This window comes from Oculina patagonica, chromosome 8, assembly GCF_052425735.1.
Source record: "Oculina patagonica isolate OP01 chromosome 8, crgOcupat, whole genome shotgun sequence".
In the NCBI taxonomy this organism is placed as follows: Eukaryota; Metazoa; Cnidaria; class Anthozoa; order Scleractinia; family Oculinidae; genus Oculina; species Oculina patagonica.
This window is the reverse complement of record NC_135765.1, coordinates 21,645,880-21,670,567: the sequence shown is the minus strand read 5'-3', so window position 1 is coordinate 21,670,567 and position 24,688 is coordinate 21,645,880. Positions and strand designations below refer to the sequence as shown.

General features: G+C 37.7%; 1 protein-coding gene across 3 annotated transcripts; it reads right to left on the bottom strand.

Annotated features, from left to right (window-relative positions):
• Positions 1–1,249: 1,249 nt before the first annotated feature.
• Positions 1,250–17,698, bottom strand: LOC144662737 (uncharacterized). 3 transcript variants are annotated; one of them, XM_078523626.1, is made up of 6 exons: positions 17,584–17,698; positions 6,588–6,933; positions 6,295–6,444; positions 6,092–6,205; positions 4,800–5,046; positions 1,250–1,813 (listed from the first exon to the last, which is right to left on the bottom strand). In XM_078523626.1, exons 2-6 carry the CDS (start codon positions 6,907–6,909, stop codon positions 1,534–1,536), a joined length of 1,113 nt encoding a protein of 370 aa, XP_078379752.1. In that variant the 5' UTR covers positions 6,910–6,933; positions 17,584–17,698; the 3' UTR covers positions 1,250–1,533. The 3 variants fall into 3 exon arrangements, with proteins under 3 accessions (XP_078379752.1, XP_078379753.1, XP_078379754.1); XM_078523627.1 differs by lacking the exon at positions 17,584–17,698 and adding an exon at positions 9,909–9,978; XM_078523628.1 differs by lacking the exon at positions 17,584–17,698 and having other exon boundaries at positions 6,588–6,987.
• Between the last annotated feature and the right edge of the window lie 6,990 nt (positions 17,699–24,688).

The following is a 24,688-nucleotide window of genomic DNA, read 5'->3' as shown; positions in this document are numbered from 1 at the left end:
TATATAACGTTGCTACAAATTACGTTTTTCAATGTGAACAAACGTCTTCTATTAGGTGTAATAATAAAGGAATCGATTGCAATTACAAGATGTCTAAGAGCGAGCTTATATCAAAAGCAATAAAACTACATTAAGCAAAATAAGTTCAGCTGGCGAGCTTCCGTGGAACTAATGTACGAGCAGGAACCTTTCAAAACGGAAAACTTAAATTAAAAGAATAAGCTACGATGTACAGATGTACCGGTGTACAATTTCCAAACACACCGCAAAAATAAATTTCTAGTTGAAAAGGAACTACTGTTGGGTTTTTTGGAAGGTTTAAAAATGCTAAATTAGGATAAACAAAGAAATAACTGACACATTGACAAATTCTCTGGTTACAACATAGTTGGTTTAAAGAACATCCTAATATATAACAACCAAGAGCACCATGCACAATTAACGTTGAAAAGAAGAAAAAAATTAGGAAAGGATCACTTCAGTACTTTGGCAAAAGTTTGCCAGAACCTTGTACCTCCCGAGCTTACTGTGACACAGTTCATAATTAATTGCTTGGGCAGATAAATGATGATCTGGTCGTTCAGCTCAGTGCATTAGTATCTTGCTTGCAGATTGAAATTTAGATCGCCCGGGCTTGCGGTTTGAGTCTCCAATCTCATAAGAATTTTTGTCTTCTTCTTTTAACTTTTTTTTCTTTGTTTAACTATTTTTTTAACGCATGTGTTTACATCGTTTCGCTCTAAATATTTTTGAGACTACAAAGGTTTATTTTGATCATGGACGAGATGACTTTCAGTAAATAATTAAAAGCGCAAAAAATAACAGCGCCTCAAGCGCAAGATTATAATTGACTTGATTGACTTTTTAATTTAACTTGGGCTTTTTGTATTTCAAAACGTAACTTTTTTACATCCAATGTTATTACTTTCTTTGATCTCACTTTTCTTGTGCAACTTTTAGACAGCAATATATTAATTCACCAGCTAGACACTTTTTAGCAGGGGGTGGGGGGGGGGGGGGGGGTGGAGAAAGAAACTTCCTTTGTAACACGACTCAACAATGCAGCATACCGGTGCCGGTTATTGTTAAGTTCGCATGTTTTGGTCTTGACCATGCACAAAACACAAAAGCTAATTGCATTTTGTATGCTCCTTTGAAGTTTTCCGGACAACAAAAGAGCAAACAGTGATAACGGTTATTAGTCTGACAAAAGTAAGGCTTGCTGAGAAAAAAAAAATTGGGTGACGTCTTTCTTAGCAACGGCTTGATTGACACAGACCTGCGCCGTTTCCCGGCAACGCTTTGCCGTCAAAGAAAAGTGCCAACTTTCCTCTCCCTATTTTAAAGTAATTAACCTGCCGTACTAAATATTTGAAAACTAACTAATTGCTAGTTAATGCTGATTACACTAAATTTTTACTGAACGTGATATTAGCAAAACCATTGACAAGCTTTTTAGCCCTTTTACTCTTTTTAGTAACCGTAAAATTGTTAACATTTAGTATTAAATCCCACTACTAAGAACGCTAATATTTAATTACTGGCCACGTTAAAATTCTTGAACTGGACTATATTATTGTTACCATTGGCAACCAACACCCCTCCACGGCCTTTTGTGTTGTAATGAGCTGTCAGTGACCTCACTAGAACATTGTTGAGAAAGACATTGACGCTTTTATCTGAACTGACTTCAACGCGAACTGTAAACCAAACTCCACCACTTGGCCTATTGGCACACGAACCATCGATTGCAGACACGAGGTTCCCATTTGAAACGTAACCAATTGCGTAGCACTCGTGGGTAACGTGCATTCTGTAAGAAACAAGACATGGGAATCGACAATTAACAGATGTTCACCACACTAAAAATTTTATAGCTAACAAGTCTTAAAGTAGGCAGGAGAACTGATTTGGTATTAATTTTTTATTAGGTAAGTGAGGTTGCAAACCAGCAAAGCAAATCTTGAAAAAGACGAGTTTAAACGTATTCAAAAAACATTTCCCTGAACGGAAGTCATATAGCGATTTAATTTCTCTCACGAGTTCGTGTCAAGAAGTAACCTCAAATGAAAAAACGCTGAACTTATTCAAAATTTATATTCTACAAGCGCTGTAGTGTTTTATTGTTATATTTGCGTGTTTGCTTTTTTTTTCTGAAAAATACGTTATTAGCATATTTGTTACATTTACCACCATGGCATATAGTAGGTATATACTCAGTGATCTTGGTGTTTCAAGTAATCTGATTGGTTCGCTATCTCTGGCTAGTTCACAATCATTCGCCGAAGACGAAGTGGAACTCGGCGAATATTCTCCGGACGTCCGTCCCGGGAAATATTTGCAGAGATTCCCTGCGCCTAAGGAGAATATTTGCTCTAGTATAATTTTCATAGTTGAATATTACTAACTACAGGCACAAGCGCTCGCTTGCATACGCACAACACCAGTTAATTCAACGATTGTTAATCAGAATTTCAATTTTATTTTAAGCAATAAAACGGAACAAAACAAACGCTATAAAAAAGTAGTCATTTCAACTGGTTATTTAATCGTTATGACTCTGGCAATTATGAATCCTCTTGAAATTAGTAGCTCTGGTCTGAAGAGAACTGAATAATTTCTTGTCAATCGATATGTCGCTGTGTTTCTCATGGCAGCGTGCGATCCACAACAGCAAGGTGTTTACAATCGATTCTAATGCCTTGAGAACCATGTCTTGAAAATTTATTCAAACAAAAGCGTTGGTAGTCAATTCTAAGAATTCCGAATGTTTTGAATATCCTACTGAGACTTCAAATGATTTCTTTTGAATGAACTAAAATTTCATTCAGCAAGTGCCGCCATGTTTACTTGTCTCGATGACAAAAGTGGCATGGCTTAGTAACCAAGTATTCAAATGCTTACCGCTTAGCGCGGTGAATAAAGCGCCATAAATCAGAACTATGTGTCCAATCAGAATGTCCCATTATTAAATTCACCTCTTGAAATTATACTACTTAAGGTCGCGGGGGATACCTACTGCATGAATAAATTCATGACGGGAAATTTTGCTTGACCAGCATCTTTTAAAACGCTTATTTCTCAGCTTATATGGGTGCGATGAAGCGTCAAATTTTACACAGACATAAAGAAATGATGAAAGATTGTGAATGTCGTCTTTTATTTGGTAGATTGATCATGAATTTACCGGCGATGTTATAGCCTCGTGAGTGCCAAACTGGAAAAAACATTATTTCGTGGCAGAGTTTGCGGAACGAGTAGGAGACAGCACACTGTGATCTTGCCAAAAACTAATCAGCCAATACCTCTAGAGTGTCATAACAGAAGCAGATTTTTTTTTATTTAAAGTTTGCCAGAAAGTTACGGCGGTTTAAGCACGCAAATTTGAATTTAATGTCTTCTAATTCTTTAATTTCTTAAAGCGCTCTTTAAAATTCCGCTTCTGTTATGACACACTACAGTATACATAGTTTACCTATCTGTAATGGCAAGTCATGAAGTTCTGTATCCGTGTTGTATTCTCTGCCACAAAATTGTCGGAAAAGTCCAAACTTTGAGATTTCCGAAGGTGTCCCGACCAAAATACGATTATTTTGCCAAGGAGAGATGTAATTGTGGTAATTATTCCCACGCTTTTATGGTGAGAACAATGCGTTTTTAAAAAGGACACGATTTTTTATGCCGAATATTTTTGTGATTACTCTGAGTTGCAGAAATATTCAAATTTAAATGAAAATAAGCTCAAAGACTCCCTACAATCTATATGAACGTATATCGCTAACTGTTGTTTTAAAATGGTTAAAATATCAAAGAAACAGGGATTTTTTACAATCACGCGCACGCTCCCATATTTTTGTCCAGTCATAAATATCTCGTAAAGTTGTCGGTGTCAGTCGTTGTACTTCGTGCATACACTTTAAATAAATGCATAATGATGAGCCTAAAGTGTCCCCCGCGACCTTAATGAGTATTATTCGCTCGCTACGGAGTGATTAATGACTGATTCAAACAGAAACACAATGGCAGGCGTAAACTCGCGAATACAACAAGATGCTTTATCAGAAAATACAAAAAAGGCTACGACATTTTTCCTGACGGTTTACAAAGTAAGCGTAGACTACCTATTTCGCAATTTGCCGCACAATGTCCACAAAAATCGCGCAACGAAAAACATGTTGCTTCAAGTCTCTTTCCCCCGGCATCGGCAGAAATTAATACCGCATATCTATCGGCAGCAACATCAAGTACTATTCAACAAAGAACCTCAAAAATATTTAAAAGAACTTGTTTGTGCAAGAAAACATTCAGTTTTCACCACAGTTCTGAACCACTCTCTTGTCTGAACAAATTGTATCATACAAAATTTCCAGGTGGATCGTTTGCCAACTACTCTTTCAATTTTCATTTCAAGTGAATTTAAAAAACTTTGATTCAACGGTGAAAATGTTTTGCAAGCAGGTTTTTGATTCTGATTGCTGGTTTGAATTGAACGACGATGATTTTATTGAAGATTAACTTCATTTGCTATAATTTAAAATTCTTTAAACTGTTTCGCGCATGGTGATTCCCGCGTGTACATCTTAGCTTCCACACATGAATTAAGAGGTCAGTCAAATCGACTTTAGCCCTTAACATTTTGGCCAAGGCCGACCCTGAATTTCAGAAATTTCAGAAGAATAGCATACGTGATAGCCTTCGTTTGGAAAAGCACGATCTACAAGTAATACATAACACCATTAATAAAATTGTTCAAACAAAGCCAGTGTTTTGTTCGACGGTAAACATCAACGGTAACCAACCTGAAGTAAATAAAATCAAAGTTGTTTTCGTCAACAGCGTTGTAGAGCATTCCAGGGTGCCCAATATTAACGTCACTATTCCCAATTACATTGAACAGTTCAACTGACATTGTGTAAGGGTCCCCAGCATTGATCTCTTCCTTACGAAGGACGCGACAGAAACCATCAGCAGGCCAGGAACTATGACTGGCATCTACTTCATAACTGTTTGTAGCTTCCAACATGGTGACACTAAAGCAGCCTGCAGCTGTAAAATATGGAATATGGAGTCTCAGTCATGTCAATGATACTTTTTATAAACTATCACCAGAGTTAATTAACGCGACTTTAGTTAACAGATATGAAGTGCTAGCAGCAAGTGCCTTTAGACATTCACATAATAAAAGCACGAGGAGAAGAACGACGCAAAGCAGAGTCCTTGTCAGCATCTTTTTGTTTTATCACATCATAGTTAGTAGAGGAATATGATCACATGTTCACGCCACGCAAAATCCCATGTTGCATCAACAGCTTCATACAAGTAAGCAACTACGCATTATGACCAGAGGGTTTAACAACCTCTTTTTCTTAACAGCAACTTAATGTCCACTGTTACGTTTTTGCAATTAGTTTCTGCTTTATATGACAAATCAGTACCTAGGGTAGTCTGGTCAAGAGAGGATAATCCCATTATCCTCTCTTGGTCTGGTTTATGCTCTCCTGGATGTGTGACGAATGCGAATGATCACTGGAGTCCCGTGGTATATATGTCAACAAGTGCTTTTCTTGATGGGGTCAATGCTGTCAGACTTTGTTTGAATGGCTTCCCTGAATATTGCGTGTAGAACTTTGAAGTAACATTTCTCAAGGCCACCCTTTTTGTCTGTATCTTTAGTCCCCCCGTAAGGTGTCGCACTACACTCGCTGCTTTCCACTCCTTTGATCCAGGTTCCGGCTAACTCTTACAAGTTCCCCCATGGATTTTGCGGGGTTGGGCGGGGAAAGATCTCAGTGACGGTCAAAATAGTGCATAGCCTGTCCGTGCAACCGATCATTTTTTTATTTATCTCGCAGGCGTTTTACTGTTCATGCCATAATTGAAGTGGCCAAGACTAGACAAGAAAAGACCAGAACAGGACAGAACAGGACAGAGCAAGATACGACACGACACGACACGACACGACACAAACTGACACCACAGAAACGTCAAAGGTTATCCTAATTGACGGCGTTTCCTTAATCGATATGTACTATAAAACATGGATGCTAAAAACCAACTACTTTAAACGTCTAGAGATCACAAAATATGTTACCATTTTCACATTGGTTGCCAGTCCACCCCGGTATGCAGTCGCACGTATAGCTCTCTGGGTTGTTCACGCATGTCCCTGTGATTGAACACTGATGCTTGACGCAGTAGTCGGCAACTTCAAAAAAAAATTGAAATACCTATTACAGTGTGTAGACGACAATTTTGCCCAAGCAAGTTTAGCAACAAAATATAGGTCCAACTTACTTTCTGTTTGCATGTCACAGCGAGCAAGAAGAGAGGTTCCAGATCTTTTGGGATCTAACCAGTAATTGCCGCTGACCGCTAGTCCTCCTTCACTCGCTTTGATCTCTTTACATGAATCAGCAGGCAGTTCGGGAATGGAACCAAGGGGTACTAGTGAGAAAATATACCGATTACACGACAATTGACTTTGATTTACTTTACGTATATATGGAAGCAAAAGCAATTTAACAAATTGACAATCTGCAATTCACCTAAAAACAAATGATTTGTTTCATTGTTTCTCTTGTACTTACCTCTTCTGAGGGCTTTCGTCATGTAATATCTGTCCTTGTCCGTGACGAAATCCTCTGGCCTGGCCTCCTTAGTCCTGTTATTTAACTCACATATGTCTCTTAACATGACAACATTATAGCTTTGACATCTGACGTCAGAATCGCACGCATGTTTACAATCGAATGAACCTGGCCGAGCCTGAAAGGCCATTAAGGTGTGGGCCTTAAGCATCTTTTGATAGATTGAGTAAGTGTCGACTCCACATTGCTGGGTAGAAATGCAGCAGAACATCAAAGATGCCATGAACAGTAGAGCGATAAGAAGCAACTGTAGCCGAAGCATGTTACAGCATCAGGGGTTTTACATCTTCAGCAAATATAAAGAAAATAGAAAGACAAAGGAAGGTTATTGCCTGCGTGAGGATAGAAAAAACATTTCCGGTTATATCAGGGAGCTGGCGTGGCGCCGTGGTGAGAGCATCGAGAGACACTTATCATTTACCAATGTGGCCCCAGTTTAAATCCCAACCCGGCTTCATATGTGTCAAACTCAGTTCCATCAAGAGAACGGTCGATGAAAACGTAGTTTTGTGTCTCCTCTTAACATTGGAATGTTCAATATTTTCAATATTAGTTATTAACTAGGTACGAAGTTAAGTTTTTGTGTACATATTTTGGCATTTTGAATGGTAACTTTGTAAAGTGCCTAGGTTAGAAAACTACTACGAAAGTTTGAAACCCAGCTTTAACTATTGTATTTCAAAACTACACCCTAGAGAAAATTCCTGCTTATAATTCTTTGTGTGTGTGTGTGTGTGTGTGTGTGTGTGTGTGTGTGTATGGTAATTGTATACTACATAGCAACCATCTTTGTTCTGCAGCAGCAACAAACGAGAATTACGTTTGTCTCAGCATAAATTTTTCTTAAAGCCGTGATTATAACATATTGTACGCTAACATTTTGCCGATATTCATTGAGCGATATATACTAGTTATGCACTTTCGAGTGGTTACTATGGAATATCCCCGAGTCACTTGTTTTTTTCGGTTACACACGAGCCTTTAGGCGAGTGTGTATACCAAGAAAAACAAGTGACAAGTGGGATATTCCTGTTCACGGAGTTGTGTACTATTTATACCATGCCATGAAAATACGCTTACTAAATTTCGTCGAGAATAGATCGCAGCGCACGATGGGAATGTTGAGTTGATACCGTCGAATATACAACGGCTTTTCTGAATTCTGATTGGCTGTATTTTCTATGGCATGGTATAAAAACATATATAACGCGGTCATCTAAACCTTAATTTTCAAAAACGAGACTTGCCGGTTTTTTTATATTTTTATATATTTTTTTATTTTTTCCTTTATTGATATTTACACACTTAACATTACATAGGTGATTGGAATAAAAAAAAGTAACAAGTGTTAATTTACAATTAAGTAACAGATGATAATAATTTCCATATAGCAATTTTACATCAATAGTTTGGACTTTTAATAATCGAAATTAAAACAAGCACAAAAAAAGAAATAAGCAACAACAGCAACAAACACACGGGAAAAAAAAAAGCGAATCTAGCACTATAATTCCTTACTTATTATCTGGGAGAATATATCCACTTCTTTTCGAAATATCTTTTCTTATTAATTTTCTTTTCAGTTTCATATTTAATAAGTATTTTGTTCTGATAGCCTTGAATTTTAGGATATGTTTGGTTTCTTCTGCAGTCCCACAAAAACAATTTTCCAATAATAATAAAATAATTTAGTGAATCAAGTGAAGGGCATTGTTTTGATATTATTCCAAACAAAACGTTTTGCAAAGTAAGACGAACTGCTTGATTTGATAAGAGGTACCAGCAAGATTCAAAATCATTTCCAAAACTGCCTGACGTGGGGGCACTGGTAAAAAAAAGTGATACAAAGTTTCTGGTTCCGCCTCACAGAAAGTACATAAATCATTTGTTCTGTAACCAATTTTGTGTAATTTCGTGTTCGTGTAAAGAATATTGTTAAGTACTTTGTACTGATATGCCTTTACATATGATTCGAGTACAACGGAATGAGGTAATGTGAAAAATTCTTGTAGTTGATCATCCGAAATATTGAAATCGCTTTTCCATTTATGAACAATATTAGGAGGCTGTGCTTTGTTCATAACAAGAAGCGAATAATAATCTTTTGATTTCTTTTTCTTCACGTCGAAGATGTTGTGGTCAATGGAAAATGAAGGAGATGTAAGTGATGGGCATGCATATCTACCTTTTGAAAGGTTGGGTATAGAGTGGCGACGGCCTGCCCATTGTAAAAAAAATAGTTTTACTTATTTTATATGAAACGCGGTCAAAGGAGTCAATATTGTTTAAATTGAATAGAAGATCCTTTATACAGATGATTCCAGATTCAACATAATCTTTGTAATAAACAGGCTTTTTGTCTATTCGTATTTCTTTGTTATTCCAAATGATGTTTTGCCAGTTCCTTTCGGTAGCAAAATTTTCGCGGAATGGCGACCACCACAATAACAGTTCACGATAAAACTGGGAAGAGATTGTATAAATAAGACTTGACCGGTTGTTTGAACATGCTGAGAAACCGAAAAGTATTTTCTACTACTACATAATGAGCCGAGAAAGGATTTTTTTTTTCAGAATTGTTAGCACAAAGTTAATGTCTGGCACTCTGGGATGGTTTGTTGAATTAGAAAAGTGTAGAAGTACAAAGCCATACACTTGGTAAATTGGCTCACGAGATTATCAGGTTTCTGTAGCACGATTCAAAGCCCTCTCGAAATTTCGAAAATGGAAAACCCCTGGAAATAACGGCTTGAAACCTGAACAAACAATCCTGCAATCCCTTTAACCAAATTACCGTATTTTCTCGATTAAACGCCGGGTGCTTAATAAACGCCTGGTCTCCAAGTTGGATCCCAAAATAGGCCTCTCGGATACTTATTTGCTAACAATTCTGAAAAAAAAATCCTATCTAATTATATTGTAGTAGAAAATATTTTTCAGTTTCTCAACATGTTCAAACAACCAGCAGGTCTGGTTTCTGAAAATTAAATTGTAGATGACAGTGAAATATATTTTTATATCGCTCAATGGATTTCTGTAAGCTGACATAATGTTATAATCACAGATTTAAGATTTGCTGAAACAACGTTATCTTCTTTGGCTGCTGCTGCAGAACAACAAAGATTGTTGCTATGTATACAATTACCATACACACAAAAAAGAAATATAAGTAGGGATTTTCAATACGGTGTAATTTTGAAATATCATAGTTAAAGCTTTCTTTCCCTTTCGTAGTATTTTCGCAACCTTTCACGAACTTACCTGGAATTGGCGAAGAAAGTTTGAACTGTTATGTTTTACTTGCCTAGATAACAAATTTTTTGATCTCCAATACCCTGGCAATGTCCTTAACAAAGACGGCCTCAACTGAGAAACATCATCGCATGGAATATGGAATAACGGCCACTTATTTGCATATCGATGAATAAGAATAAAATCCATTGTATGATGTGTATAAAGCGTTCCGACACATGTTTATAAAGTGACCAAAGTGGTCGCCCCTGCATTCTATCGTTGTTCTAACAACCACTTGCAAAATAGTTGAAACGCTTTACCAGAAATTGCATTCTTCTTCTTTAAAAAAAATGCTCTCATTGGAATTATAAGCAAATAATCTTTTTTCTTGATCCCCCCTTTTAAAGTCGTTGTTTATAGGCGTTATTTGTAGGCTTGAATGTAATCCTAAAATTCAGAAAACATTGATAACGAGGACCGGAGAAGGGGACACAAGGTATAAATGTGAAAATGTCTAAAATAGCATTCTTAGTCAAGGCTTTTCGCCAAGTAATGACAAAATCAGTCCAGGTGTTTTTGGTACTTGTACTAATTAGTCGCGTAGGTGGGTGGTATTTACCTCTGCAGCAGTTTGATATGGAGTTGATTTAAATAAAGGCTACCACAGTTGTAATATTAATGTAGCTTTAAATTTTTATTTTTCTGAAATCATCTTTGAGATTTAGCCAAACACTTATGCGACAGAAAGTGTGCTCCGTGGGTATACTATGTCTCTAAGGCTTTTAATTGTCATACTCAGTAATTTTCGAGCTATATTATAGAATCGCAGCCACGGTACCTCGCCGATTTCGCTGAAATTTGGCATGCAGTTTTGTTTTAGGGTCCTAACTACCAAATAAACATTAAAAAGTTTCAATTCCTTCTACTTTAGGAATTCCCGAGAAGGCCGATAAGTTTAAAAAAAATAACGGCCAACAAATTCGAAGGTATATTCGCGTCGCTTTGATAAGCCGCGAATTTACTACAAAATGAAAGGCTAATCTCTCCACTGTTATCTCGATTAAGAAGCAGCCATTTACTCTGAACAAAGCTTTTTCATTGATGAATTGATTTCATTATTAAAAAAATAGGTCACCAAGGGTGACATGAGTCTAATGCCGTATGGCATAGTGATACAGATTGCGCGGTTTTCGCAAGCCGGTTAAAATTGGTTAGAGGTTTGTGTTCGGGAGTTTAATTTAAAATGCTTATAGCAAGCTAGGGGCATCGTGGATGATTATGGATGAAAACGAAACAGTCATAAATGTTATATGCTTCGCAAAATTTAAAGTATGAACAGGAGTTGATGTTACTTCTTCCGTATTGTCCGTAAAAGCAGAAACGATTAAACATTTGGACAAGATTGCGTGACGATTTACAAAAAGCATGTTCATTACAACAAGGGTTGAAGAACTTCACATCGTTTTCTTTCAGATTTTTCACCATTTTGATGATGACTCTTGAAACAGATTTTGCAATAAAAGCACTTGAAATAGTGACTGTTACTCCATTGTACTGTAAGCACTTAGTGACAGATTTTCCTAAAAACGGGTGTAAATGCTCACGTCAATATAATGATGACCTTTTGAACGCTGGAAACTAGGCAATTATTATCGAGCTACCATACACAGGAGCGAAGACTGTTTATCATGATGTACAAATTTCGCGAATCATCACTTCCATATCAATGTAACCATTTTATGATTTTTCTAGCTGTAAGAAGAACTTAAGAGCGAATTTTTCCCGTGACCGAGTGAGAGGTGGTACAAAATTTTAAACAAGCCTACCCTCAATTTTTTTTCAGAGATACCTTATGGTGAGTCGATCAACGTGCTATGATTTTTTCTTTAAGAGCTATCTTTGTTTGGCAGAAAAAAAATAAAAACTGTCACGCCTGCCGACTGCCATGAAATGGTCGAATTTCATACCACGATTAAGAGCATAAGAATGATGCTGCTCACAAGCGCAAAATAAAGCAGACTTCTCTCGATTTTGTGTATTTGTTAAGGAGGCATTTACAAATGATTTGAGTCTAAGAACAGTATTGCAAAGATCGATTTGAATATTTAGAGCCTGTTTAAAAATTACAAAAATTTGATTGCTTAAAAATCTCATTTTGGAGCATTTTTTCAAAGAACTCTTTTCCTATGCGGTATAACTCAGAATCACTTAAGACTTGGGTTTTAATAAGCGGAAATGATGTTCTTTTTAATGGTATAAAAATCAGCCTTGGGCTTTTAATTGCTACGAAGAACTTCCCCTTTTAATTTGGACGAAATCACAACACCGACTTGTCAACAACCGCAAATAATCGAATAAGGCTCGAATTACGCTTTCCCTTCTCAAAGCCAAAATTCCGACAAAATCTTATTAGTAAACACCCTATTTGATCCAAAACTCAATATTTAGCTTACCTGGCGTAACAATTCGTTGAAGATTGCTTTGTATCCTACTTTTGTTTCAAATACGTTACCAGCACTCGAACGGTGTTTACCAAATCACAGTATTCAGAGAATTTCAAATCAGCAATAACTTTGCCAGAAGGTCCTTGAAAAAAAACCACCGCATTCCGGTCTTCACAGTTCCAACCACATTTAGTGAAAACGGCCAATTCATAGAAGAAACTTGCTTCACAGTTTAAAAACCGCGTTTTGGCCGTTGTTTTTGCAGAAGATCAACTAGAGCGAAAATGGCGGCTAGACATCTGTCACGCAATGATATGTCACTTGAGGGGAGGTTACCCATTGAATTAAATTTGGTGGGCTATGTACTTTGAGAAATACCGTAAACTTTCGGTTATAATCCTTGGATTTATACAACTTCGTAAGTGGTTTTGGTGGGGCTTAATATAAACGTAATGGCACATAAACGGGGTAATAAAAAGTCTAAAAACCCTTTCAAAAAAGTCACGGCATATGTAGATGAAAGAACGTTTTCACGTTAAAAAAAAAAACACACATAAAGATACTATAGGAAAAAAAAATATTAAACCTGAAACGGGGAAGGTCACTGAGTAACTGTTGCCGTTGTTGTTGCATTTTTAACGGAGTACTGCAGCTGTATTTTTGGTTGTTTTGTTTTTTCGAAGTAACTTTTATTTTTTTATTTTTTGGTTTTATTTTGGGGAGGGGTTTTAACGTCAAGGTCTGGCACGGATTAAAGAAAGGGGTCACATATTTTTTGTTTTAACAAAGTGGAAATAGCATTTTTAAATATCAGAGATTCTATTTAAAAATCAGAAAGGAAAAATAAACTAGATTAGGTGCAGCTCTAACAATATAATGAGCGTCGCGCCATAGTTTCCAAAGCAAACAAGAACTGATAATTTATTTTGTTGATTCGTGCTTTTAATAAGTAGAGAATTTTACAGAGTATAGAATGGAAATCAATTACTCTTTTCAAAGATTAGTTGGGGGATACTGCCTCCAAGATATGCGAAGTCGAGCTGCGGAAAGAAGTTCTGTTATACTCCCTCTGCGTTCATATCATTTTAGCGCGGCATCAATCTTCAATGTACCTTTGAATATTTCGGACATTACTATCTGCCCAGCTCATCGGTTTTCTCGGGGCAATGGATGGAGAAGAGGTTCGCAACGGTGCCGCGTTCCCGCAGAATTATTGAGGCATGCCAAAAAAGGGAAATCACGCAAGTCTGACCGCGGAATCAACACCCGGGGGGACTGTATGAAACGGACGGGGATGCTCGTCAGAAATTTTGAAAAGAACCCCTAAAAGAGAACAATCTGAGTGTGGCTCTAGCTTTTCTTGACCCCTAGACGCCTCCAAAAAACTAAAAATAGAATTGCTATTTGTATATTTCTGCGTGTATAACCCTAAACGAGACCATTTTGGCTGAAAATATTGCTATTTTTTTCGCGGAAGACCCTAAGTGAGACCAAATATCAAAAATTTATACCCCCGTCACTTTCATAGGCGAGTCCCCCCCGGAAATCAACGAAGCGCTTTTGAGAACGATCTTTCGACGTACGGGCATATTTGTCCCTGCTGGGTCTGGTAAGTCTGCGATTTTTGTTAATTTTCTATAGAAAGTACAGTCGAACCTCGATTATCCAGATTTCCGATTGTCCGGAATTCCAATTTTTCATGAATATTATATTTAAGACCAAACTCTTTCAAAATTTAAATGCCACTTTCTTCCTCCACAAACTATGTAATTATAATCGGAATCGTAAATTACCCAATAAGTGAAGCTTCGAAGGATAGAAACTGTGACGTCTCGAGTGCGCTATGTTCATGAATGAGCGTTATCGTCATCGAATTCGAGCTAGAAGGGGTTTATTGTAAGTCAGTTCTCAGTCCGTTTAATATTGTGGTTATATAAAATGCGATATTATTAAGTTTAAAAAGGAGAAACCTAACACAGTGTGATTTGTTCTTTTTCTCTGTTTTAGTCTGATAAATTCTGGTAACGGTGGTGACGGATATATATAAAATCGAGCTTAACGCCGTCTGATAACAAATGTCGATTATGTAACGTTTTCCTGACGTAATAATATGCTGAAACAGCACCGCATTCGAGTGAATGCTAGCCCGCGCGGCAGGCGTAAAAAGGGGAGGGAAAAAAGACGGAGAAGAGGGAACGCCTGCCTTAAGAACCCCCTTTGTTTTTTTCCCTCTTTCTCTCCCTCTTCCCAGCTCCCCCTCCCCCCCACCCCCCCCTTTCCGACGCCTGCTATGCAGGCCTATGTGAATGCAGTCGAACATTATTGCGATCCCGTTAAAAGTGTGCGGGACGTTCCTAGTTATCTCGTACTGATAAGTTGATCAGCCCCCCAAAGTAAAATGAATAAAAGTAAAAACGTTTATGGCAGACTCCTCTGTGTATTGGAAGCGGGAAGGGTGAACTCCCATATTATGGTTAAGTTACGGATTTTGGTCACACATATAGGGTGTTCAGGACGTGGCAGGCTGCCTGTCAGTTTAACCAAAAAGGTTCCGTTTTGAGCTGCACTCAAAGTAAAACATACTCTCGTGATTTGTTGGCAGTCTTCAGATCACTGATAAGACATAGAAATGGTATCCGGCTCCGGGGTCAAATTAAAAAGCTTTTACCACGCCCAGATGGGGTTCCGTATAATAGTATAATAATTTTAACAGGAATAAAAAGCCTGTACAAATTACCGTACCGTTGGTGCTAGATGCAGTGCTTTTTCAAGTCTGTACATCTTGATTATTTTGTATTGAATAAATAAAAGGGAAAATGGAGTTCAAAAAGCGGCTTTTTTATGACCGAGTGAGAGGTTGCACATGTGGACGAACAAGAGAGCATGAGAAAACTTTTAAAACGTGAATTCGAGTTATCGGGAGTCGACTGTATCTAAATGGCAGTTGAAAAATGCAGACTTTGAAGGCATCCCCCTGTAAAGTACCCACCCACCCCCCGGGAGTTCGTGACTCATTGCGTGACAAATACGAGGGTTCACGAGCAATGACATGTAACCGTTCTTTGAATTTCACAACATCTCATTTGAGGCTTAAAACGTCGTTAAGTGAATCTGTTCATCGTGTTATCAAGTCCCTTGCACGAATGGCTGAATGGAACCTGAAATGTGGTTAAAATTGTCAAGAAATACCATGTTTACGAGGGCCTTTGCTAATATCGACTGATTGTATCATAAGCAACATAGCCGCTTGCCCGTGCAATTTGCCGGTAAAAGAATGTCAAGAATGAAGAAAAACAATGTTTTACCACTGCTTTTGCAAGGTAAGAGTAAAATATTAAAAAATAAACTCGTGTGTAGCTAAATGATAAGATTGTGTTCGAATTTTGGCTATATTAAGAGAAAGTGTACTGCGTAATTCGATTATTTGCTTTGTTTACATAAGTCACTGTCGAGCGATTTCTTCGAAGTAGGACGGTCTATTTCTTGGATAAAATCAAAAGCCCAGAGCAAATTTTTATATAATTAAAAAGTACATCATTTCTACTTATCTAAGCCAAAGTTTCAGGCGAATCCGAGTTATACCGCATAGCAAAAGTACTTCGTGAAAAACGTCTCCAAAATGAAATCTGTAAACAATGAGAAAATGGCGATTTTTAAACGCCTGCCTGGATTTCACAGTTCAGTTGATTATCCTTATTTTAGACTCATAACATTCGTCAATGCCTCCTGTACAAATATACAAACTTGAGAAAGGTCATCTTCAATTTACGCTTTTGATGAGCTAAGTTCTTGTGACCATGTTCGTCGCTCTTGTTTCGGCCATTTTATGTCGCCGGGCACTCGTTACAGTGTCTGAATATTTTCTCGAAAATTAAAATAGATTTAAACGAAAAAAATACACCACGTTTATCGACTTACCATGAGGTATCTCTGAGCCAAAAATGAAGGTAGACGACTTTGGAAGTTTGTACCGCATATTTTTGTTTTCACGCGGTCTACAAAAAAATTCGCTCTTAAGATCTCTGAGAGTCGTAAAAGCATGAAATTCGATTTCAGTGTATGGCAAAGGCCGGGACAGTGTAATACTGCAAAGCGGCCAAACAAACGCATTTTGATTTAGTCGCGTAACTTGATTTACATTTATCCATGTACATCTTTTATTTTTGAAGGTTTTTGTTTGCACTGTAAAGAAAAAATTGGTCAAAATTCGAATGACTTAAATACAAAAACCGAGGTAAAGTTTTCTATTTTTTAAAACAAAATAAATATTTGGTCGCATTGTGTAAATAAACGCGAGTCGCCGTCGAAATATTTTTTCTCAAAGACGTCTTGCTTTTTAAGCAAGACGAAAACACAAGTGCTTAACTGAACTGAAAACGAAGATTTATTTTCACAAAAAGCTTACAAATGTCTTAACTGGAAAATTATTTCGTCCTGTTCAAGTGTTGAATAATCGTGACTTGAGAAAGAACTTTTAATTATGCGTGGGAACACGTGTCGCTGATTGGCTGTTTTTAATTGAAACTAATCGTGCGTGTCCGTACGGAGTCCGTTCTTGCAGCTGATCATTGTTTTCTACATTACAGCGAACGATTATCGATCCCGAACCATTCCCTTGGGATTGCTAACAGCTTTTTTCATATAACAAAGAGTCTAATGCGCATGCGCAAAGCGCACGCAAGCATTAGACTCAAAAATTGGGGAAATGTAACACTCTTGATAAAAAAAAATATTGAATCAGCTGTAGTTTAGCCATTTCGCTGGACCGGCTCGTCAAACCTTTCTTATTTCATTAGAAGTCAAACCTTAATTCTGCCGACAGAATTAAACTTTCCCATTTGTTTATGGCTTAAATGATACAAATTGCCTGCTTTTACATCATTATTAAGCCACTTTTAGCAAAATTTTAATGTAGGTCATTTAGTTTGCTTTTGAATTGTAAACACTCTTTGGCCGCCGTCACGGTCAGTATATTCAAATTTTCGGATCTATATTTTTCAAATTACCTGAGTGACCTCACTCTGTACGGAAAATAAAAGCGTATTTTTAATTTAAGACTATCGAAATTTACTGTAGCTAAACACTACCGTGAGAATACTGACCAGAGACAATTTAGACCTCTCTTGTCAAACAACGAACTTGTCACGCGGTCTTAACAAAAATGCAAATATCAAGACAGAAAACTTTTCAAGCCCCCGATTAACTGATTTAGGCTCTAAAATTCCCCATACTCTTGATGGAATATTAAAATCGCCTACCTGTTGGCGTGAAAAAGATGTGAATCTCCAGATAATATATACGTTATGAACGATGAACGTCAAAGAGAAATCCCCGCTTGATCGACAAACTCATCTGAAATGGACAACATTTTTCGTTCGCCCGCATTCGCTAATTAAAATTAGGTTTCAGGGGCGGATACAAGGGGAGGGGGTGGATAGGGTGGATATCCACCACCCCCCCCCCCCCATTTTTCAGTAAAAAAATTCGAAATGTCACTTTATTTGAAATATAAAATAAATAAATAAATAAATAAAGAAAAATTAGCTCTCGCTCATGTCTGGTTGTTGTTGCGCCACGTTTCGCCGTCTGCCGCCACTTAGGGTTAGGGTTAGGGTTAGGCCCTAATAGTCTGCCATCCACCCCCCCCCCCCCCCCTTTGAAATCCTGGATCCGCCTCTGGGTTCATTCACAGGTGGCCCAAGCATAAAATTTGAATATTTTAAAGTAAAATGGCGGCCTTTAAAAATATAAGAGTTTAAATGGGTTTTAAACGGAAAAAATTTTGAGCGATAAATAAAAGCGCAAATTCTAAATTAAGTTGACGGAACATGAAATAGTGTCGTTTGCTTTTGTTACAGCGTAATTTTAAGCCATTTTCCGCCATTTTACTTTAATATATTCAAATTGCAAGCTTGGACCACCTGTGGTTTATTCACTTTAAGTCGGACATCGAAATGAAGTCGATTGTGCGTGGGGAGGAGATCATTTCCAATTCGGTGTTATGATCTATGGTGACTGGTTTTATCTTACTTCTTTCTATATTTCTTTTGCAATGTCTCCTTTGCCTACATTGTAAATCTCAAAAAGTTTCCTTTTTAAAAGGAAACGGCCTGAGCTGTCTGAGCTGACGAGCGGACTTGAAGTAAATACGCACGAGTGGTTAACCCAGATCTTAAGTAAGCACCACGCCCTCCAGTCTAACCCGAGAAAACTAGTGAACCTTATAACCAACTATTTGTATTCCTTCTGTTCCTTGCTGTCATAGTGGCTCAAATATTGAAACTACGTTTATTGGTATGCTCTTTACAGGATTTTTCAACGTTATCACAGAATATTACAATATGCCACGGTATCGTGATGTCTACGGGACAAGATGGATATGTGGCAAAAAAAGATGCGGCATGGCACGACAGTTAAGTGGTCATAGCAGCAGGCTACCACCAAGGGGGGACCGGGGACTTTTTCTCAAGCCGAAGCTCTTCATACTAAGCTAGGAATATTCAGTGCCATTGGCATGCGTAAGTGTCACCAACACTTTAGGTGTACATAACAGATCACAAGTATGCACAAATAAGGACTATGGACGTTCTTTGAATGCGTAGCAAAACTATCTATACTATGTTAAGGGCCCTTAGCTTACTCTACATATGACAGCCAATGTTGGCTGTGACATCATGTGACGTCATCGCAGCCGCCGTCCAGTAAAAATATCAACTGACAGCTCCGAAGACAGGAAATAAACCATCTTTTCAAATTTCTGGAAAACCTCAACTGGGTTGACATCCCCTTCCTTGTACGCCCGAGGGAATAATTCGGGTACAATTATTATTTCTTTCTGCGGCTTATTAGTATAATTTTGGTCAAACGGGGTCAGAGTCACAAAGAAGTAAAAAACTTGCGTCTACCTGCGAAAGCTTGCAGTCATTTTCTTTGATTTTCGCCAAATAAGCATGCACAGTGGCGCAAGTTTTTCAATGATTGGTCAACCAACATTAGACAACACAAGGCCTGTTGTTTAGTTTTGGCATTGTGCACTTTGGTCACCTAACGCAATTCTGTCTGTAAGTTTAATTTACGACAACTTGCGCTCTGTTTAAAGTTGCTGCACATTTAACCTCGACTCGACATTTTTGTTGCATTGGTTAAACAAACTAAATTGTGACTTGATTGTACACATTTAACAGCATTTTAGCGCAATTAGTTACTTTCAGTATAACCGAGGGAAAGTTTAGTTTTCTCTTTAAATGCAATACATTTTCTGTATGTCGTCAAACTGTGCTTTGTCATTTAGCCTTTTTGTAAAATTTTGGTATTTGTTCTTTTGTGTTCATAGTCGTCTTACAAAACTTTTCAATTCTTACTTTTTAGCTATTTGCCGAGAATGCAGAAGGAAAGTGAAATATATCTCTCTTGAGATAACAAGCAGCAATCACGAGAAAAAAGGGGCCATTGCAACAGGTTCAAAAGACGAAAACAGAGGATTAATAGAAAAGATAAAGGAAAGGCAACTAGAGCATGGAATTGATAAAGAAAGCGATGATAGGGGGAGCATTGACCAGTGTGTTGTCAGTGTTCTTGTTAATTATGGTGGTGATGGGGAGTGTATTCGTAGTGGTGATGTAGTGTGTGGAAGGGGCATTGATGATGATGGCAGTGTTGGTGATGCTGGTGGTGACCCGTATAAAAAAGTTCAAAGAAATCCCGGAAAATCCTCAGAAATACCAAGAATTCACAAGAATTATTCTCAAGATTTCCCGGGAATTTTCTTTACATTCCTTCGCGTTAATTGGCACAACAAATTCTCAGGAATTCCCGGGCATTCTCGGGAACAGGAATGGACGAATTGCTGGCTCGGTATTCTCGAGAATTCTCTGGAATTCCCGGGAACAGAAGTGGGCGAAAATGAAAGTTAATGAATTCGATCAGATTTTCCGAGATTTCTCAATAATTCTCCAGGTTTTCTCGATTATTCACGAGAATTTTTGTGAAATTCACGAATAAATTTTTTGAATTAGTTAAAATCAACGAAATTCTCGAGAATTCTCGAGAATTCCCAAGATGTGTCAAGACTTAATAAAATACTACAAACAGGGAATTTTCATTGATGAAGCATTAAATTTATTAAAACATTTTCATTTTTTATCATTAACCATCATACTATACTATAAAAGCCATAACAAATAATTCACAGCATGGATTGAGTAGTTGAATTTAAAAATATAATTGTAATGGTTTAGGTTTTTGCTGACCCCAGATACAAATTACAGTACTAATAAAAGATTTGACGTGAGAGTTTTTAATTATTTCAGTCTTATTGTCAGATTACATAGAAGAAAATTTGTTCCTCAGCTTTTCATACATGAACATTTACACTGTGGTCATCATTTCCATGCATACAAAAAAGTATAAATCACAGCATTGATTAATTAGAAGAAAACATTTCCCTTAGCTGATAAATTGTCCAAAATCGTCTGCTGAATGCCCGGGTTTGGGGGGGGGGGGGTACTCCCTATAATGGCCTATACGGGGAGGCTCCGCCTGAAAGGGGTACCTTTTTCAGGCTTCAGGTATATGAAAGGGTAGGGATTTCACAAGTTTAGGTATACGAAAGGGTATGGAAATCAGTCATTAAGGTTTTTGAAAGGGCTTTTAATAAAAATATTTCGAGCAGATGCAATTTATGGCTGTAAAATTTCAGTTTTTGAAGCGCTACTTGAAAATGAAAAGAAAACGTTGTGTTTTAAGTCTATGCCATGACTTTCAGGTATATGAAAGGGATACCTTTTTTCATGAAAAGGTATACGAAAGGGGTACAATTTCTGGCAAAATGGTATATAAAAGGGTAAGGGGTGGGAGCTCGGGGCGGAGCCTCCCCGTACAAAACTTTATTGAGTACCCCCCTCCCCCCCGGGGGCTGAATGACTTGTGATCAGTGGAAAGGAAGTGAAAATAAATCCCTTATGATTTCTGCAAAAAATTGTAAACAGTTTTATAATTAATAGTGATGAACAACAAAAACCACTGTATATTAAATCTGTAATTAACACTAAAAAGCCCAGTTGTTTATAGTTATAGAATTGCTTGGTGCCTACTGGGCATACAAAAAGCAATATGGGAAACTCCATTATTATTTTACCCTATTCTAACTACATGTACATGCAATTTCTGTATTTTTGTCACAATAATAAAAATTGACATGCACAGAATAGAAAACAAAACCTTTTTTTTTGGAATTTGCTTATCACAGCTTGGAATTCGCTTATCTCCAGCTCCAAATGCCAAAAAGAGTAAAGAGTTTCATATATAGTCCGACCCCTATTAAGCGGCCACCCTCGGGACTTTGAAAAGTGGCCACTTAATAGAGGTTGGCCGCTTAATAGAGGTACAATACAAATTGGATAGGAATGGCAAAAACATGATTTTATTGACTTTATATAGCAAAATGCTTTTAAAAAGTAAACATATATGAAGATAAATCCAAAATTCATTGTTACAAAACATCAAGTGCATTTCCAGCCCATGCATAGTTCTAGCTCTAACACAGAGGGAACGTAGTTGAAATGTATAGTATTTCTTCGGGTTAATAATGTACAGAAAAATATGCAAAACATCGTTGAAGTTTCTTAGGCCTTTTTACATCAACAGTAAGTACGTGAAAAAATTTAGCTCAAGATATTTCACGGACAATATATGTTATCTGTCACCATTTCGCTTGGAAAGATAGTTTGCTGGCCGCTTAATGGAGGTAAAAAACCATATAAATAATACACGTGCGACAGCAAAAAGGTGGCCGCGGCCGCTTAATAGAGGTGGCCGTTGAATAGAGGTATCAAATACAGCAGTTTAGTGACAAATAAATCGGGACTTTGGAAAGTGGCCGCTTAATGGAGGGTGGCCGCTTAAGAATAGAGGTCGGACTGTATATCACTGGAGGAGCAAAGCAATGACAATAAAACAATGACATGTAAGAAAATTTGTTAAGAAAAATTACATGTTGCAATCTTGCCAGGCAGAAACGAGGAATGACCGAGCTTAAAATAATGAATTTGGCCTGTCATCGTATCCAAAGATTCTTCACAAATCATTTCGAGTCCTGCCACAGCACCACTTCAAATGTTAGAAAGGAGTGCATGTACATTACTGCTCAAATGTGTTTGAAAAATATTATTTCTGGTCCACTAAGCCTTTAAAGGCTACATTTACTCTACATGGGACTAAAATAGAGCCCTTCCAAACTACATGTAAATCAGACTGGATGAGCTTCTGTTCATATCAGATCGTTCGAAACCAGTCCGGTAATGACTCAGATCTAAAACTGGACCATTTTCCATGCCAGACTGGATCCAGAATGGTCTGATATAAACAAAGGCCTTTCAAGACTGATATCTGGAACTGATTAATTAAAAACTGGTCCTATGTAGGCCTCAGCTGTGTGATCGATTGATGAACAATTAAATAATCGATTAAGCACTCACTCAGTGCCACTTATTTAATTTTTCCAAGTTAAAGGTTCAGCGCTTATTCGAGAGCGGCACTCATTTCAACTACCAGTAAAACACTGAGGGGACACACACTAGGAATGAACAATAAAAATACATGTAATATAGAATGATTTCGATTGAAATACAGGAGGTAACATGAACACAGTTTCTCAGACTCTGAAAATACCCCAAATAGTGCTGCAGCGCTTAATTGAAAAAGGTGCTTATTAAATTAATTTTGGTAAAAGTGCAGCGCTTATTCGAAAGCACCGCTTTGTCAATCGTATTCAAATACAGAATAGTAAAACAAAACTTACTACATGTACAATAACATGTATGAACGCTTGGCTTAATGGCTTAATGAATTGCCCCTTGATAAATAAATTTTATTTCTTCCTAAGACATGAAAACAAAGGAAAATTTATATTACAATCTATCTATTCACCGTTTTGAAACATATTTCTTATTGCACGGAAACATCCATTCTATTTGTCGATTACTGCATCCCTTGTGAATAACAGAGAACGTCCCAGTTTCGCTTGAACAAAGAAATGACTTAAACAAAGAGCTTAAGTCCCAAAGGCTCTCTATTGCTCTGGCTATTGTTTTCAATAAACAAAGAACTGCATGCATAATAAATATAGGGTCCTCTGCGGAAATCTTGCCACAACAAGTATTAGATTAGTAGTAAATAATAAAGATGGTAAATTTTAAGCTCGGTAATAAATAATGAAGATGAAGTCTTCAACTTGACACGAGCATGGGACAAAGAAAAATTCTGAGTCCCCGACGGGAATCGAACCCATGGCCTCCCAGATACCGGTCTGGCGCTCTAACCAACTGAGCTACGAGACAATCGTTGTGAGCTGGGCCATTTACTAGGTTGATATGTGACACGCGTCCTGCATACTGCTAGGATCAGCAATGTCTAAATCATCAAATTTCTAGTAAATAATAAAGAGGGTAAATTTTAAGCTCGGTAATAAATAATGAAGATGAAGTGTTCAACATGACACGAGCATGGAACAAAGAAGAATCCTGAGTCCCCGACGGGAATCGAACCCATGGCCTCCTAGATACCGGTTGGGCGCTCTAATCAACAGAGTTACGAGAGACTCGTTGTGAGCTGGGCCAGTATCTGGGAGGCCATGGGTTCGATTCCCGTCGGGGACTCAGAATTTTTCAAATCAGTGCTCTCAGTTAAGCTTTGCTGTGTGAAATGTTCTTGTCAGGTTTGGTTTGATACCTTAATTTCTATATATTTGCCGCATCAGCAGTTTCTCTCTTCCTGTGAAACAATTAGTTTGTGTATCCGTCCATTTCCATCGCGGTCACCATGGTGTAATCCTGATTCATAGCACCATCTGAAGAGGGCTGAATTTTACCTTTCGTAAAATAATCCTGTAAAAGTTAAGTTTATTTATATGATTGCAATGTATAGTAAAGTTACCTTGCATCTAACGAAACAACCAAAATTGCCAGCTTCCTTTTTAAATTTTGTTCATAAATACAACGCAAAACTGTAGTTCACTAATAGACTAAGAGGGATAAGAGCGGCCAACCTGTGCGCTTTTGGGAATCCAGAGGACCTGTGCGCTTTTGAGGGGCTCATGTTGCCTGTAGCTGTTTAGAGATTCCTGTGTCGCCAAGATTCAGGGCCGAGTCGCTCGTCGCTTTTAACCCTTGAAAGGCCTCTAAACTAGTATCAAATAGCTAGGGTAACTTACGTTCCAGTAGGTTTTAATCATACCCATGCCGCGAGTGCCTTTACTATTTCATCATAATTCGTCATTACTTTTCCTTTCTCCTCTGACATACCAAGCCAACCCAGCCCGTAGCGTTTACCGTTACGTTGAAATAAAAGCTGTCCTTGAATACATCG